Here is a 19411-nt window from a genome sequence, read left to right as displayed (position 1 = left end):
TGTTGAATCCAGACACTACCTACCCATGCTGGGAAGTAAGCCTCTGGTTCAAAATAGTCTCCATGGTGCACTTTCCTTTTGAAGTTCCCGAGGTCAGCTTGAAGAGCAAAGGCTGCCAGCAGGAAGTAGGCCTCCTCTCTGAGCACACATTGAGAGTGCAGCACCTGCTTCCTTAGGTGCCAGTAATAATAGTATCTCGCAATTCGGTCACTAGAAAACACAGGAAAACAGCAGTCACATTTTGGTGGAATGGTACAAACACATGTCAACAGAACCCAAATTCCATCTGCATCTGTTGGCAGAGGCCCTTGGCTTCTGCTCCCTGGGTCCACCTCACAGAGGGGGGTTAGCCCAATCTGGAACCAGATCACCACCTCAGGAGGCTACAGGGCAGAAGGTTCAGATGCCAAAAACATATCCTAAAGTTCTTAGCCTTTGGCTCATCCAAAGACAAGGCAGCTCTAAGGGATTCTACTGCAATAAGGTGCATGTGTCTCAGAACACAGTCTGGACATGCCAGAGGCTGGGTGCTCGCAGTCTTCCTATCGATGTGCTTAGCACTCAGTGAGAACAAACCGAGGGGTGAGCCTGGCCTTCCTGTTTGATGGTCCTTGTATGGATCTCAGCCTTAGCACATGACAAATGCTCTAGAGCACTTTAAAACACTTGTGGAACATCTGAGCACCAGTGTCTCATTATCTTCCTGCTGTCCTTAGGATGGAAGAACCAAAGGTTTCCTTAAACACGCCTTGTTCTACAGGACGAGGATGCTGCTTTACAGACTGTTTTCACGGGCATATGCCATGACAACCATGGTGCTCCCCACAAACGGATAGTACACACTGTAATCCACTGGGGTCAGAAATAAATTCAGTCCACTGCGTAGGTGAAGAGGCAGTGCTGGCAGCAGTGCTGGCAGGGGTGGGTGGGTAACAGGACATCTAGTCAAGTCAAAAGAAATGTTCATGGGCAGATAGGATCTGTTTTATAATGAAGAAAGACGACTATGGACCTGCACGGTTTCAGTGAGGTCCCTGGCCTCACTCTCAGGCTGTTTACCTGAGGTCACAGCTCACCAGCAGAAGATAATGTGGGCCTATTTTAACCAAGACCAGGGCTAAGAATGAAGAGCTTAAAGATAAAGCATGTGTGTAATTCCTTTCCCATGAACAGGGGACTATTCAATGGTTGCCTTTTATAATACTCACTACATGCTGCTGGATGGTTTATGGTGGTGTGTGTGTTGCAGAGGTAAAGGGTTAACATTCATTAGCCCTGTGGGGTTTCTTAGTGGCTAAGTCATATATTTTCCTTCTTTACAGGGCATTCCATCTCTACCATGTAAAGTGGGTGTGCACTTCATACAAGCTGAGGCTGACTAACGACGTTTTTAGGGTTTAGAAATACTCTCTATGTACTAATATTTCTTACTTTGCATCTGCTAATGACAGAAAATATCAAATGCTAGTTTTTCATGGAACATTAGCCCATCATATCTTTTCTTTCATATGAAGGTTTCTCAAAGTTTAAAAGTAAAAGGAAAACAAGCTTATGTTTTTAGTTTTGTCAGCTGAAAATGTCATCTCTAGCACTGAATTCCATACCAAAAAAGAGGTTCAAAACTAGCTAATTCTAATGTATACTATGACACAGATCATGCATCCATTTCCAAGAAAAACTCTGTTCCCCGCCCCTCAGCTTGCACTCTTGATTCCACAGGAAGCCCCACCTCCAGGATCACTCTTAGTTTCTTTTTTGTTGTTGTTGTTGTTTTCAAGAAGGGGTTTCTCTGTGTAGCCCTAGCTATCCTGGAACTCACCCTGCAGACCAGGCTGGCCTCAGAGATCTGCCTGCCTCTGCCTCCTGAATGCTGGGATTAGACATGTGCTTACTCTTAATTTTTAAACTAGTGACTAAGACTGCAAAAGCAAAACCTCAAGTAAAGGGGAAAGCAGGCTAATGGAAAACCAAGGAGCTTTAGCGAGTTTGTGGCCCTGTCCCACTTGGAAAAGAATATAATTGTATTATTTAATAAATCTCTTTCCAAAACAATGACAGTTCCTTTAGGCTGAGAGTGAAAATCTGAGCTGGTGACATTAGCATTTTCACCCTCAGTCTACCATTTATTTAGCCACACTCAGTAACCAATGTGCCTCTGGCGTGCTAGGCACCAAGAATACAAGAATGAGAAAAACCAAGCAAAAACCCAACTGCTGCTGTTGTAGAGTTTATGTTCCAACAGGCAGAAGGAAGCAACAGCACCAGGATGTATTTGGTGTGTCTGCCAAAAGAAGCGGACACAGAAGACACCAAGGCCGAGGCTGTCTTCATACCTGATCAGCTTTCCATTTTCTACATAGTACTGCACCCGGAAATGGATGATCATGGGAGGCCCAAATTGGTCGATGCCCTAAAACAGAGACACACGAAGCGAGTGGTGTTTAGTTATCTCCAACACAGGCTTCAAAGACACCCACACTACCATCACTTGCAAGGCACATTTCCAAACACAGTCAGGCTTGTCTGCTTGTGACATGGGGCTGGTAGGAGATGGAAAGTTGTCACACATGGGCACCAGGTCCACATCTAACCAAGAAGTTACAACATAAAGCTGGACACCCTCCTTCCCCAGATTTTCATTCTCCACGCTGCCAATGGCAACATAAGGGAAGATAAAAATAAATGTCATGGAACTTTCTAGCCGAGAGCCGGCTCCTGGCCCAGCTCTGTCCCCTGTGGTGACCATTTGCTCCCTATTACAAATGTGCTCTTGTTCCCTCAGCATTCCACAGGGCACATTCTAACACACTGCTTGTTTACTCTGCAGCTGGCTTTGAAGTCGCCTTCCAGCTTAGCCCACGAACGCTGCACTGCTATGGAGGACCACTGCACTGGTATTCGAGGACCTAGGGCTAGATGTAGTTTCATTCCTGACTCACTAGGTGATGGCAGAAATTACAGGGCCCACCCTGTGCTTTCCCCCCCAACTCAGAAATGGAACTGATATTAACTACATAAAGATGCCATGGTGCACAGTAAAACAACAAAAGCCTAGATGCAAGATCTATAAAAAAGCAAATTTAAAAATTACTAAAACCTCCTACAGGGTTTGACAACACTGTCACAGGAGAAAAGCAGATCCTCTCTCCTGCTTTTTTTACTTTAAAGCCCTCCTCACACCGACACGTTGCAAGCTGTCGGTTTATGCTGTCAGGTAATCACATCTGATCCACAAGGCATCTCAGTGCTTGGAATTCATTTCCCTTTTTCAGTTTCTACTGGATAATTAGTGCCTATAAATTTTTATTCTAACGGCACAGTTAAAATAAACATTTTTACAGAATAAAAAGAATTTTGTGTATAAATGTAATCTCACCCAAGTGACTTCGTATTGCCGTACCTTGCTGGCCTCCTTTTTCCATTCTTTTGGACAATACTTATAAAGCTTTTGTGACAATTCCATATATACGTGCTCATTATCTGTACATTAAAAAAAGAGAAAGACAAGACGCTAAGGAGAAAAGATTTGTTTCAAAGAAAAAAACTATTCAAAGCTACAATTCCAAAACCCAGCCTCCTGATCGGAGAATGTGGCATAAGGACACAAAAAGACCCCAGGGCACGAGATGGACATTCCCGAGCTGATGGGTTCTTTTGCTTCTACAGCACAGCGCTCAAGATCCTAGAGGATGCAGTGCTTAGAGGAAATGTGGTTTCTAACAAACACATGTGCTTAGCTTCCAGGATCTTTAGAAACCACTGAGCGTCCATCTCTGTGGACGCACAGCTTAGAGAAACACTTTGGTTTAGTGAAGAGAAGACTCTCCTCAAAAGTGCAAAATGCTGACACAGCAGCACTGTGTTCTGGTTGCTCTAAACACTGGGGCAATGATGGTAGTTCATTTCCAAGTGTGGGCCGACACCTGCTTTCTGAAGAGTTGGCTTTTAAAACATCCATTCTGTGTTCCTCACACCAGAGCATGAGCTTGCCAGAAGGACAAATCATCCCTGGGTCTGCCTTTGGGATCTATCCTATCAGAAGAGAAAAGCCTCTTGGAAAAACAAGATTTGACACCAAACAATCCCTCAAGCGGGGGTGGGTGGTGACGTCTTTTAAAGCGAACAGACGATCTGTCCACTGGAACTAACATAAAGAGAGTGGAGCACAAGGAAACAGGCTGGCCCAAACACAAGTTTTTCTTTCATTTTTCTTCCAGAGAATTTTTTGCAAAGATCTATTTCACAAGAGACGTCCTTGGCATTCTGATCTTGTACAATGTTTTAATTAATACATTCTCATTCATTTTTTTTCTCTTCCCCCCCTCCCCCTCCCAGCAAGCCTCCATCATAGAAGGCATCCTCTTCTGGATGCTCCATAACAACCTTCACAATGAAGGGATGGATGTGCACTCATTCCAGGAAGACGTGAGCTGACCCCACAGTGGAACCCTGGATGAGCACTGGGTTTGACTGGAAGATGTCACTGAAAAAGTAATGCTACTCTGTCTGTAAGTAGGTTGTTCAGGCCTCTTAACATGGAGGAAGGGACAAGACATCCCAAAGATGAGAAAAGGAATGTTCCACTTAACGCAGTGCCCATGTCAAAGCTGCCTCCTAGCCTCTCATTGTCACTGACTGAACATGGCTCTGACTTGTGTGTGATTTGAGCTTCTGTTGGAAGCAGCAAAATGATGACCAGAAGTGAGATTGCTCAGAGTAGCACATGTATATTTACATTTTATTTTTTATTGAAAATAAATTTTTCATAGAATATTCTGATTGTGCTTTCCCCTCCCCAATTTCTTCTATAATCTCCCTGTCTTCCCTCTCACCCAAGTCCATGTTTCCTCTTGTTCTTTAGAAAAAAAATGCTAATAAAAATCAGAATATAAAAAAACAAAACAAAAGAAAATGCACAAGAAACACAGACATACAGACACACACACAAATAAAACTCATAAAATTGCAAAATCAGAAACAAAAATATACAAGCAAAAGATCAGTTAAGATAAAAAAATGCCCAAACAAAGCATTACGAGAAAAAATGTCTACAAGAATACCATTGAGTTTGGTTTGTTGGCCATCTATTGCTAGGCATGGGCCTACCCTTAAGTGTGGTGTGTATACCCAGTGAGACTCCACTAGAGAAAGCTAAGTTTTCCTTTGCTGAGTGGCTGTTGATTAGAGATAGCTTCTGGGTTAGGAATGGACACGACTTCCCCCTCTCTCCCGAGACTCTGGTCTAGCTGAGACCTGTGCAGCCCTTGTGTGTGCTGCCAGAGTCTATGGGAGTTTATGAGCACAACGCACACTTTAAATTACCTTTATGCGTCTATCACTTGACAGTGTGACCAGAGCTTAAGAACTCTAGTAACCGAACACGTGTAGACGGGTGGACCCAAGCTGAGCGGAAGAGCTATGTTCCCCTTCCCAAACTTTGCCCTAGAATCTGTAGCTGTGTAATATCCTTTATAATTCACTCCTAAATGGGTATGTGGAGAAACTTTTGTCAGAAGCTAACATCATAAGGACATAAGTAGTTACTGTGTCTCATGATACTGTACACTGAGAAGGGCACATTATCATCTACCTGACATCCCAAATCACGCATAACCCGAGTTGATCATGAGGAAACATAAACCAAACCCAAATTAAAGGACACTGCACAAAGTAACTTGACTATTCTCTTAAAAAAAAAAAAAGCCAAGGTCACAAGGAAGGGTGACGGGATGGCTGAGGAACACAGAGTTGACCAGGCCATCTATGACTATGCTGGATAGTCCTAGAATCCCTGGAGAAAACTAAAGACTACTTAACATTAGAGCATGGACTTTGTGATTGTAATGTTGCCACCATGGTTTTGTAGAGAAGTAGAGAAGATGCTGCCGGTCTCCAGTACAGGGAGATGGGAAACAGGTAGGTCAATCACAGATGGAGGAAGAAATGCTGGTGTTAACACTTAAGGAGACCCTTATAGTCTTCCTGAACTTTGAAATTATTTCAATACAAAACTGAAAGAATTGGGATAATATTGTGATTCTTGGGACTTAGATGGGTTTTAAAAACAGCGTTAGACTAGCTGAATCTTAAAATGCCAATGTTCAAAGTACTGAAGAATTACATTCTTTCCAACTATTGAATAGTGACAATTTCAGTCACCAATTTAAAATGGTGTGAGTGGCTTCAGGGCAGTAAAGCCATCCTTCATACCCTGATGGTGGATATATGCCCTGTATTTGTCTAAAGCTATGGGATACAAACACCAGGAAGGAAGCCACGTGCAAAGGATGGATTCTGGGTGATACAGCATCAATGTAGGCTTTGCCAGGTTGGGGCTGACAGTAGAGTATAGCTTCTATACTGCATGTGCATGGTGTTTTAGAACCTTCTATACTTCCTGCTCACCTGCCTGGGAACCTAAAACCACACTAAGAAAAAAAAAACCTGGGAGATGAATTCTGAAGTGCACATCCATCCTGCAAAGCTGGTGTGACAGCAGCTTCGGTCTGTCACATTGTCTTGACAGTGAAGGAAGTCTGGTGGCATGTCTGAACTGGACTGCTAGCCAGCAGTAGAACCAGAACCTGAACCAGGTCACCTGACTGCTGTTCCAATGTTCTTTCACCACACCACAAACTCTCCTTTAAAGAGCATTTTAAAAGCTCTTGTTTGGAAACTGAAGTAAGCTATGAACTGGTTTTCTTGGACTGACTTGTTGAACCACAGAGAGCAACAGTCTAGCTGCTGGTGTAGAAGGAAGGAGGCCTTTGAGAGCACACCAAGAGTTGGCTGGAATCTGGGAGGCTGCTTCCTGCTTCTAGACTCAAAGATGGAGGTTAGTCTTCCTGTTTTCGTTGCACTGACTACTACAGGAACGAAACGGAGGGCAAATGGCTGACTTGCAGGGTTGTCTGCATGCCTCGTTCCATGTTCTGAGACAGGCAACCAAACACAGTTCCCATTTTGGAGGAAAGGGGACCACTTTCTCTGTTGACAATGTATTTTTTAACTTGGCAGATAGAAACACTCACAGCACTGACCAGTTCCTGTAGCTATCACAATCCTTTAGATTTAAAACAATCCAAGAAAAAGACGATCCATATAAATGTAGAAAGTATAAATAAACACAAGTAAATCTCCTTGAAAAAGATGAGCAGACATGTTAAAAGATTGAGATTTAAAAAGTAAAAGCAGAGAAATTTCTAGATACACTTTGCCATAAGATAGCTTTTAACAAATGGCTGTAAGTCCCAAGAGTCTAGTGCTAAGTAAGGGACATGAGACAGAGAGTGTCTATGAAATCCTTCCCTGCAAATTTCTAATAGAATGGTGGAAGAAAATGACTGCATTTCAGTCACACTGCCTGACTAGGAAAGAGAAAAGTACACGAAATAGAACAAAATTTCAATTAATCCATCACTGTCATACTTTTAACTGCAAGAAAATCTGAACAGAAGGAGGTTTTACTATGTTCAAAATTTCTGTAATGTCACAAGTCATTATCATTTATAGTCTTGTAGAGGCTAATGACAAATGACAAAAAAAAAAATCTACTTTCATCTGAGATAGGGCTGGTTTCCATAGACAAAGAAATAGCAGCAACAATAAAAATCAAACCTGGTTCATTAAGATAAAATGAAACAAAAGAAACAGACATATAACTATCTACATTCATAAACAATCAATATTAAGTCTAAAATGTAATAACAGTAATAAAGATCCTAAATCGTGTAAGAAGTACATCAGCTGACATTAGAAAATAAATACTGCACTAAGAATGACAATTAGTTGATAGGTATTTTGACTATTAGCTAACATAGAATGATGACTTTAGACTTTATAATGTTCTTTCCTTGGCTAAAAATACCAGAGAATAGACTGAGACTTACTTTGTATAACACTGAGACCAAATAGGTGACTATCCTTTAACCTGAGCAGGTCACACACCTGAACCAGCAACTGGTGACACAGAATTTTAACCTGTGGGAGGGAGGAAAAAAAAAACTTGAGTTAATTAAATTCAGCCATACAGTCACAATCAGGCACTTTTTAAACTTTGAAAATATACACCTTCACAGGACACGCTGGCATCAGCAAAACCACCCGTGGTTTATGGAAATCACTACAACCTGTGGCTGTGTCTCAATGAGTATCAATGACTATCAGTTTGTACAGCATGTTAATGGGGTACCAATGCAATCTTACACAAGACTCATAAATCTCATGACAGGTTCTTATATCCTGCATGAAAAATAGGCCTTCCAGAAGAGCTTGTTCCATTAAAGGTATTTATTTGGCAATTATGTTATGTCTTTTAACATTTTTTTTACTTTAATGGATCTATTTTTATACAGTATTCAATGTTTTGGTATAGGTATACCCTACAGCAGTGGTTCTCAAATGTCCTAATGCTGTGACCCTTTACAGGCTGTCATATTGTGGTGAGCCCCATTCATGAAGTTGTTTTTGTTGCTACTTCATAACTGCAATTTTGCCACTGTTAAGAATTATAATGTAAGGGCCGGGAGGTGGTGGCGCACGCCTTTAATCCCAGCACTTGGGAGGCAGAGGCAGGCGGATTTTTCTGAGTTCGAGGCCAGCCTGGTCTACAGAGTGAGTTCCAGGACAGCCAGGGCCACACAGAGAAACCCTGTCTCGAAAAAACCAAAAAAAAAAAAAAAAAAAAAAAGAATCATAATGCAAATATCTGTGTTTTCTGATGGTCTCAAGTAACCACTGTGAAAGGTTGTTTACCAATCCCAGGGGTCATGACCCTCAGGCTGAGAACTGCCTGCAGAATGGATCAACCAATGCATTGCCTCACATCATTTTTGTATGTGGTAAGAACACTAAAGATCTACATTCAGCCAGCAAGGTTTAGGTACCCAGCACATTATTAGTTATGGATGCCACTCTGCATAGTTTTCTTGAACTTATTCATCCTGTTAGATGAAACTTCAGATCCTTTGGCCAACATCTCCCCGCCCTGTCCACTTCAGGCTCTGGTTGCACTCTGCTTCTATAGGTAGCCCTTTTATGGTTGCACACAAATGAGACCATGCAGTCTGTGCCTAGCTTGTGACATTTAGTATAATGCTCTGCAGATTTACCCATACTGCTGCAAATGACAAGTCTCCCTCCTGATGTGGCTTATTACTCTGTCACGTGTGGATATCCCACACTGTCTCTTCAGTCATCAGTGGGCACCACAAACTGCTACGAAGGAGGCTGCAGGCAATGTGAAATGCAGGTGCACATCCACCACAGTGATGACTGAAGGGGGAATTTTTCTTTTTTTTAACAACTCAGTTATATCACGTAATGTTTTTCTGGAAGCTGTCTTGTGAGAGGGCATGTGCAGTTTTGATGAAAACAGACCCGTGAGAGGGTGTCTGATGTTTAGAAAGAACATAAATGGAACCCCACAAACACTTCACTGGTCTTCTCCTCTTAGGGAGAAAAGCACCAAAGAACTTCTTGTGGTTTTCCAGCTGATTCTGAAGGCTTCTGCTGACTTCTGCTGATTTAGGTAGAGCCTTGCTGTTTCTGCTGGATTGTGCCACTGTTACTGATTCATTTTTGGTGTTTATTATTGAACTGAACTGGGTATCCTGACAAGGAAGAATGGAATCTCTCCAAGGACCAACTTCTAAACAGGTCCACAACACTGTTTTCCTATTAACTTTCTCTCCCCGATACCTCTGGTAGGTGGGCTGAAGTCTTTAAGAACCCTAAACAAAGTAGGTTTTGAAAAACTAAGCATACAGGTGTCATTTCCTCTGAATACCCAGGAGAAGAGCTGTGGGATTGTACATATTTAATGTATGGTCTATATTTAATGCTTTGAGGAAACACTGCTGTTTGCCACAGGACTATACTGCTTTACACTCTGATTAGCAGATGACAAGTTCCCTCCCACCCCCCAAGTCCTCAGCAACTCTTGCCAATTTTTCTGTTTGGTGACAGCCATTTTAACACCAGTATGTAAGGCAGTACCTTGCTGGTGTTTTAATTTACACTTTCTTGATGCTTACTGAGGCTAAGTACTCTTTAGATAACCATCAGTCACCTTCCCATCAGAAATGTCTGCTTAGGGTATCTATTTTAATGCAAAGTTTTCTTCTTAAAGGTGTAAGCAAAATACTCATCTACTGCAAAGTGACAGACTGCCCAGATTTTATTTATTTTAATCAATCCCGGTTACTGCTTAACTAATTTTTCCCTTTCTGAGTCTCAGTATAATTCAATCATATTGACATTAATATAATATCTACTAACATGAGATTCTGGAGATGAGCTCTTCTGAACTGAGAAGACATTACATATTTTTGTTTTGTATGTTTATGTGTGTATATACATGCATGCATTTGTATGTGTGAAGTGTGTATGTATGTTTGGGGGGGGGTCAGAGGACAACCTTGTTTGAGAGTCTCTTTGCTGTTGGCCCTCTGATTCTGAACACGGTAACATTCCTGTGCTGCTGCACTGGGGACTTGAACTCAGGTCCTGAGTTTGCACAACAAGCACTTTTACCCTGAGGCAAATCTCCAGGCCTCAGATACAGTTCTGATGCTTTCTCAACTGAGTGAACTATCAGGTGGGAGTTACGTGAGCCTCCAAAGTCTGCCTCACTCTGACCAGAATCACCCAAGAAAGCACCCAGCTCAATTCCTTTATTTTATAGTAGAAAATAAAACTGCTCCAAGTCACGTGAGTGAGTAGCAACAAAGGCTGACCTTCAAAAACTTGTATATACTAAAAGTTACATACATGTTCAAACATGGGCAACACAACTTTTGTGATTCTGCCTGTACATGTTACATATCCACGTCCTCTCTGAGGCATTATCAGCTCTCTCGTCTTTTTTTCTGATGATAACTGAAGTATAATTTTATAATTTATAATTTTAGTGACTATGATTTACTTAACTAAACTACTTAACTCTGAGTTAGTGATTTTATCGTGTTTTCATACAGAACTAAAACTGAGAAAATGAAAACACGCGAAATCCCAGAAGAGAGAGCAGAGACACTGAGGGCCAGAGTACCTTCTCAGTTCTTCAGGCACCAGCGAAGGAAGCTGTGGCGGAGGCTATGGAGGCTATTGGTTACTTTGTTGCTCTGACAAAACACCTGACAGGAAGCAGGTTAAGGGGCTCACTCTGGTGTGCGGTACAAGGAGCTATGTCCATTGCTGTAGGAGGAGGTGGGGAGGTCACGTGGCATCCACAGTCAGCAGAGATGAATGCCCACTGCTTAGTTCACTTTCTCAGTTTTATTCAGTTTGGGATCCCAGTCTACCAAGTGGTCACCCACACTTAAGAGTGTGTCTTCTGTGTCAATTAACCTAATCTAGAGAGTCCCTCACAGACATGTTGAGTGATACCTGAGTGGTTCTAGATCCTGTCACAATGACAATAAAGGTGGGTCATCTCAGGCGGGGACAGTCTATCCAGGACCTGCATGCAGCAGGTACCATGGTGGTTACTGAAGAGTGAGCAGGATCCCGTTCCCAGTGAGCTCCTGAGGACCTCCGCTGTGCTCTACCAGACATATTTCCCTGTTACCCCGATGGACACTCTAACTTATAAACGTGCCATCCAGTAATATTTAAAAATTTTTTTTTATGTGCATGGGTGTTTTGCCTGAATGTATGTCTATGTTCCACAAGCATGTAGTACCCTTAGAAACCAGAAAAGAGCATTAGCTTCCCTGGAACTAATTGTGAGCTTGTGTGGGTCCTCTGGAAGAATAGCTAGTGCATTTGGCTTCTGAGCCATCTCTCCAGCCCTGACATTCAGCAATTTAATAACAATGTATTGATACAAGCTCACTGGGAAGACCCACTGGCTGCTGGGAAATCATTACCCCTGGCCCCTTGCACTAGCTTGATCCAGCAGCTTGGGTATTTACTTTGTGTCCTAGTGAAGTCCTCTTTTTTTCCAACATTCACTGTAAACACTGGGCTAGTATTCCATCTCATAATTATACTTTTACAAGTAAGTCTAAACAACAGACTGATAGTGAAGAGGAGAAAGGACTACATTTACAGACAACTATTGCATTCAACTCAGCTCCATAAACTTGAGACTTAAAATGTTGCACTGTTCTTGGGGGCCCTTTTAACCCTTAGCTTGGCTGTACTTAAATTTTAGTCGCAAATGGAGCAGCCAGATGAAATGTAATAAGCTGCTAAATTCCAAGTTACAAACTGAACACTTATAAAATAAAATCTGTGGTGACTCTTGACTAAACAAGGCTGTGCCTTTCTTCCAGGCATCCCATCTAATTATTACTGTTCCGCTACTTTAAATCAAGTATCTGGAGCCTTCTGCTAAAGCTCTTTAACAATCATCAAGTAAGTATAGTGTTCTTGTTTAAAAACTGTAATTAAATAAGGATGTGGCTTGAAAGTGTTACCTGCTGTGAAAACAGGATCCAGCGTTGGGTATTTGCAGACTAGAATCTTTAAAGCCATATGGCTGATTGTGAAATTTCTTAATCCCTTTCATCTTCAGGGGCAAGGGGACTTTAGAAAGCACTGCATTCTTAACAGTGTAGGCTTTATCTAAAAATACCCTCTGTGTGGAACTCTGAATTGGAATGGGGTTTGATCCTTGCTGTGCCAATTGTTACCAGCCAAGGATGTTCAATAGTCTCTGGTAAGAAAGAATTGTTCGTCTAACCGCAGGGACTAGAGGTACAAGCTCTTGGCTTGTGATTTTTGCCACTCTAAAACCTCTTGCATTTATCAGGGTTTTATTTTTTTAACGTCCATTTTTTTGTACTTGTTTGAAGATTAATTTAAAATAGCTCCTATTAGTATAATTCATGGAGATTCAAAATGTCTAAAACATTACACTTATTCCAGATGCAGAAAGCCAATAGGAAGTCAACTATACCTGCCAGGGAAAACTTGATTTTAAAAAGTGTATGTGAGTGCACCTGACTGCTGGGGGCGGGCTGGGAAAGCCAGTGATAAACAGTTTTGTTACAATTAATTCCTTATGCCCAACACTGCAAACAGCAAAGTCACCACTCCCTGCTGTGGGGAAAGGGAGTCCTGGAAGATATGGATTGTTTTTCTAGCAGTGGACAAGTCTCCTTGCTGCTTAATCTCATCGTTCCAGAGGTCCCAAGGCTTGCTGGAGGGGAGCCACAGCATGGCCGAAGATCTCTATTCCCTGGAGCAGGAAATCTGGGCCTGCATGTCAGGGGCAGAGCGCCCTGACGAAATGCACAAAGAACACAGGAATGAGACATGCAAGACGCTACTCCATCAAGACTGACTTACTGAACAACTCTGTGGGTAGACATGATACAAAGTTCTTTACACACAGGGTGTCTTTAGAATCCTTGACACGTTCCCACATGAGGCATAGAACAGCCCCACTTCATATATAAGAAAACTAGACTGAAGTAATGAACGACAGACTTAAGAAGCATGCCCAAAGCTGCAAAGGAAGTCATGGAGCAGACGGCTCAGTCCAGGTCCCCAGTATCAACAGCCTCAGTCACTGACACGGGCTCCACGGTACAGGAAGAAGCAGCACTCTCAAGTGGGGCTGCACCACAGCCTTTCCTGTCCGCCTTAGGATTTTATTGAGTCTCCAGTCCCTACTGAGGAATTTTGCTAAATGAAGATTCCTGTGTCCTGCCCTAGACCTACATCAGCGTCTCCATGGGTGAAGTCCAAAGAGCCCCTCCCCCAGTAATTCTAGTACATGGTCAAGTTTTAAAGCCACCAATCTACACAGCCACATATGTGTGGGAAAACTACTCCACAGTACCACTTTAAGGCAATTTTTGCTTAATTTTACCAGAGTGAAATTAGGTTAAAAGACAAACAAACAAAGGCTGACAGTAGGAAGAACGGTTTAAAAATGCTAGGAATGACACCATAAAGCATGCCATGAATCAGCCTGGGGGTCTTTCAGTCTGTTCTCTAAAGCTATTTTCCTCAGCAGAAGACTCCAGTGCCAATGAATTCCTTTAGAAACTGTAGCACTGTAGAAACTGAAGGCAGATCTGTTAGGACTCTTCCCCATCCTGTACATGCTGCATACTAACGGACAACTCACTGGGTAACAGATAGATCGAAGGTGGAAGGAGTTTCCTTAACACTTATGCTGTATGTCCTAGATTACATGTGCTTAAAAATATAAAGGATACACGTCATATATGACATATATTATATATATATATGACTTTATACAACAGATCTACAAATATAGTAGAATTTTACTTTCATTTTAATTTATGTTTCTGGTACCCACACTGTTTCCAATTTTCATTATATTTTAAAAATCAAGTCCTGAAAAGATAATAGTCTATCACCTCACACACCCAAAACCAATTTCAAGTGTCCTAATCACGATCCTAGCTTATTACTAGAAACTCTGCCCAGAAGACAGTAAACTCCAGCTATGAAGCAGGTTAGATGCTCCCAAAATACAAAGGAGCAGAATTAAGGTAACTTGAGTAAATCAAGAAACTGTTGGCTGCTTGAATAAAACCAAGATGCCTATGGTTACAAGCAGAACCTTGCTGCAATCTAAACTTTCAGTGAAGTTATTTAAAAGTCATATATGTTCTGCGTAACTATTCCATTATACAAAACATATTAAAACTATATCAGCATACAAGCAGAAAACTAAGGTAAGCTTTCCTTAGTACCATCAGGGTGAAAGGTCTGGGCATGGTGGTTCACACCTTTAGTCCCAGCACTTGGGAGGTAGGTAGATGTCAGATGCCTATGAATTTGAGGCTAGCCTGGTCTACTCAGCAATTTCCAGGCCAGCCTGGCCTACATAGTGAAGCCTTATCTCAAAACAAAACAAAAACAAAAACAACAAACGACAACAACAAAAACCCAAAAGTTGATAGGTATAAAACCGATTATCGTGAACCTGCTGGCAGTTTCTAGCATCTGTACTCACTGGGATGTTCTAAGATTTACATTATCTACTCTGATAAAAACATAGAGACCTATGTGTGTTTGTGTCTGTAGAACTACGCCCAAGAAAGGATCACAGCAGTTTTATTAATATTAGTCAGGAATTTCAAATGGCACAATATCCATCAACAGCAGTAAACGTGTAGCAAAATAGGATATGGCCATACTGCTGGGATATTATCTTATAAGGAAGACAAAACAACCACTGTCATGTCAATCTCGTGGGCCAGATGCTGAGTGAAAAGTGCTTTAAGATAAGAGGTGCATCATTCTGGTGGCAGGAAGGTCGCAACTGAACTGGACTACCTTCTGATCAAAACAGTTGTTATCACTGAGGACAATGGATTGTTGATGAGGAAGAGTCCCAAAGGGTCTTTCTGAGGAGACGGGAAATTTCTCTCTGAAACTGGACAATGGCTACATAGTAGCATATACTAACAGAGATACACTGGGCTGCACGCTACATGACTTTTTATGCTTTGCAATGTGCAAATTATAATTTAACTGTTAAAAGTTCAAAGGGGAAAACCTAAAACAGTATCTCGTCTAGGTTAGCAAAGTATCTGATTCTGACTTAAGAGCCAGAGGAGCATCTTAGTTCATCCTTAGCCTCAGCTCACCCTGGACTCTGCTTAGACTCTGACTCCTGATAAACCACAGTCAAGATGGAAATGAGAAACGGCAACTGCTACCACTTATGTGCGTGGTTGACAACTCTTGAGTATTTAAAACACAGACAGTCACAAATAGAAATTTTATACAGGAAGCCAAGCAATTTGAGAGACAAAGCCAATGCTCAAAAAAATATTTACTGCCATTTTCAGATTCTTTCCTTCCTCCAGCTATAGTCTCCAGTTCGTGTTGTGTTACATTATTTGTTAGCTAGAAAGTGGCTTCCATACAGTAGAAATAACAAAATGAATTCTTTTCAATACAGAAACTAAAAGTAGAGGAAATTCAAAGACACTGAGTTTGGTGGTGGAATCTGAGGGGGGCACTGTGACTGAACAGTGTGAATTAGAAGCATTCCCTAGACCCGAATGGAAATTGTGGAAGATATTCCAAATGTACACTAAGGCTGAACACACAGAAAGATAAGGAAACCGAGAAGCCCAATAGATTAATTCAACTGAAAATTTTTCAATAAGGTTTAAAAACAGATTTTTTTGCTTTGTTTTAGTGTAGTACCCAAAGTCCTAATTTTACCCCAAGCATGACGCTGCTGAAGGCGGCTGTGTTGAAGCCATAATGCTCTTTACAGCCGTGTGGATGCCTAAGCACAGGCCTGCCAGTGTCTGGCTCATTCTGTAATGATTTCACCCTGAACCACCTAACTTGGGTGTGGTCTTGTAGGGGAAGAGCATGCTGAAATAGTCCTAGATGGATCTACTCACATTTATGATGATGCTCAGAGACTTGTCATTGGGGAGGAAAATACACACTCTGCGGCGGTCCTGCATGACTTTGTTGTTATGGAAGGTCAGCTTGTTCATTGTGTTGTGGGCTGGCCAGTGGGCAGGCTGGGTTTGCTGGGGGCTCAGCAACTTCTCAGGCTCCCAGCACTCCAAAGCCAACTTCTCCTCCTCATCATATGGCCAACAGAAGGATTGTGGTGCCCCACAACGTAGGTTTCATAGCTGTAGAAAGTCCACTGGGAGACCTGTGAATAAAGGAGAAAGAGAGTCTGTTAAGAGGAGAGAGGCCAGTGGCACAGGGAAAACAGGGAAAGAGCATTTGAAGTTGAGACAGCCATACTCGTGCAGATACAGTCTGTCTATGAACTGTCTTCATGCTTCGCTCTTAGACACGAGTTAACAGACACAGTGAAAGCCTGGACATTCACAGATGGACCAATACCATAACCTCAAGGCAATGGACCCTGACTGAAGGGTTTCCGGTTCACCAGGGAGGTGATAGGGTTCTGGAATGAACTACAAAAACAGCATCAACAAAAGCCTCTTTTCCAGGACTACAGAACTTGGATGAGTCTTTGGTTCCTGTCTCATTCATGCTTGATCGCTGGTGACTTTCATTTCACCAGCTGGCTCTACAAAGGAAGCCCTGGCTGCTAGACTACCCATGGGAGCTGCAGTAGCTACTGTAACTGATTTCTCCATGACATTCTCCATGGTTATTAAATCCTCCTTAGTTTTTATGTCCTGCATTCTCCTGGTTCTCTATCTGGATGGTGAAAATTTAATTCATTAGTTCATCAATAAAATAGCACACTGCAATACTGAGACTGTATTATCAAATCATATCAATATGTAAAAGAACTATGGGCTTTAAAAACCTCTCCAGTTTTGTCAGTTTAGTAACACTAAGGTTTTTTGTTTGTTTTTGTTTTTGATTTTTTTTTTTAAAGTTTTGAAGTATGGAACTTTGCTTGCAAGTAATGAAACTTTTATCTCTGGTATTCAGTATTCCGTCCTTCATTTCTGTTTTCTGTCTCCAGGCATTGGTGAGACCCTGTGGAATAATTTTAAAGCCCTGGTGAATTTTTCCATCTCTTGAGGAGTGCTTCATGTGTTGCTATAAGGGCATTATTCAGCTGCAGTGTGTTAAGATTAGCTGTCTCTTGTGTCACTGGTATTTATATTGTTCCTCTGCAGCTGTATTTGCAGGATTTGGGAAAGTAAGTCCAGGAATATGAAACTGATTTCCAAGGCAGAAACCTGACCTATCAGCTCCTTAAAGTTCATTTGTTTTCAGCCAGAGAGAATCTATTCATAGATGGTACCAGGAGTAAATAGGATCTAGCGATTTTTAAAATCATAAATAAAATACAATCTTCAAGAGAATTACTCAAAACCGAAATTAGGTGGGAATCTTGTATGTAGTAGTTCCTGCTTAGGAAGGGGACCATCCATCACTTGGATGTTCTGTCTTCCTTAAAGGAAAAGGGTGATTGTTCCCCCTTGGTTTCCAGCACACCTTTGGAGGCCAGGACTGTCATCTTCTTTGGGGTGGATGCTCAGTCCCTGAGTTCTAGGAGCTGCTCTCCAAATGCAGCCACGAATTGAGAAAGTGTACTCTTAGTCAACAGTGTCCAAGTACTAGCTGGAAGGATGATGTTGGCTACATGTGAATCACACATAGGGTTAGGGATTAATGGAGAATCCAAGCCACAGAGACACATCTACTCATGATAGCTACAGGCACATGTGGAGACCTCCACTTCACTTAGGGAAGGAACCTACACAGTGCTGGATTCCACTACACTCTCAGGGAAAATGCTGGGAGAACATCCTAAGAGCTGGCCAATATCAGAGTATGACCCCTCATTGCTACTGCTGAAAATGTTCTCAGCACTTCCAAAGGTATACACCCCTAAAGCAAGCCAGGTCCATGCTGGTATACTCGAGCAGGAGAATTTCAAGTTCAAGGCCACTCTGGGCTCCTGTACATTCCAATCCAGTTCTAGATACAACAAGATCCTATTTCATGGAAACAAACACAAGCCAGATGTGGTGGCACACACTTCCAATCCTAGCCCTCAGAAGGAGGATGATGGCTGCAAGTTGGGGCCAATCCAGCCAGGGTTACAGAGGGAGACCCTGTCTCAAAAACCCTGAATCTAATAAAATTCCTAATATGGGTTAAATTTGGAGACCGAGAGCCCCCACCCTACTTATAACCTTTCTTAAAAATGCAGAAAGTAAGTGGGGCAGTAGTGAGGTACATCTTTAATCCCAGCACTCAGGAAGCAAAAGCAGGACCATCTCTGAGATTGAGGTCTGCCTGGTCCACAGAGCGAGTTCCAGGACAGCCAGGGCTATACAGAGAAACCCTGTCTTGAAAACAAAGAAAATTACAAACAAACAAAAATTCACAAAGTATTAAAATCTCTGAGAAGTTGTGGAGGCAAATTACTTAAGTCTGACAACATTTCACAGACTCACTGAGCACAGAACTCTTCTCTCCCCAAAGCCTGCTATTAAGGTCCAGGTAAACAATATTCTTAGGCCTATCACTTGGGAAAGTGAGTTCTGGAGTAATTCTTTATCATGCTAATAAATTTCATGGCAAAAGTTTTTCCTATCTATTGGGCTATTCCAACATTTAGGCTTGTCTTTACTACATAAATTATAAGCTATGATTGAATATATCTTATTTTAAATCATACCCTTAAGTGATATTAACCCCATTATAATTCTTCCTATTTAAATCTGCATTTCATATTGAAATAGTCTTATGTTTTCCCATTTTTAATTGAACCAATTAAAGCAGGACATTTCTACTGACCTACTTTGTGGAAAAGTTAAACTATGGGGGAAAATCTTCTGAGGTTTTATGATGTTTTCAGGGCTTCATTAAAATACATGAAAATTTTCATTTGGGTACAACTTATTTAAAAGATGTATGTATGTATGTATGTATGTATGTATGTATGTGTACACTATAGCTGTCTTCAGACACACCAGAAGAGGGCATCAGATCCCATTACAGATGGTTG

General features: G+C 41.7%; 1 protein-coding gene across 4 annotated transcripts in view; it reads right to left on the bottom strand.

Moving 5' to 3' along the window:
* Positions 1–19411, bottom strand: part of Frmd6 (FERM domain containing 6) — a 77657-nt gene that overhangs the window by 24908 nt on the left and 33338 nt on the right. For 2 of the 4 annotated variants that reach the window (XM_028789203.1, XM_028789208.1), the window contains exons 2-6: positions 16350–16615; positions 7890–7980; positions 3377–3480; positions 2334–2410; positions 24–210 (exon numbers count right to left, since the gene is read on the bottom strand). In XM_028789203.1, coding sequence (XP_028645036.1) covers positions 24–210; positions 2334–2410; positions 3377–3480; positions 7890–7980; positions 16350–16448 — 558 coding nt within the window. In that variant the 5' untranslated portion in view covers positions 16449–16615. The remainder of the gene's footprint in view (positions 1–23; positions 211–2333; positions 2411–3376; positions 3481–7889; positions 7981–16349; positions 16616–19411) is intronic. The other 2 variants (XM_028789211.1, XM_028789219.1) reach the window with 1 other exon arrangement.

Source organism: Grammomys surdaster, unplaced genomic scaffold, assembly GCF_004785775.1.
Source record: "Grammomys surdaster isolate TR1022 unplaced genomic scaffold, NIH_TR_1.0 127, whole genome shotgun sequence".
NCBI lineage: Eukaryota > Metazoa > Chordata > Mammalia > Rodentia > Muridae > Grammomys > Grammomys surdaster.
The sequence above is the reverse complement of the archived record's forward strand: the minus strand, read 5'-3'. Positions and strand labels throughout refer to the sequence as shown.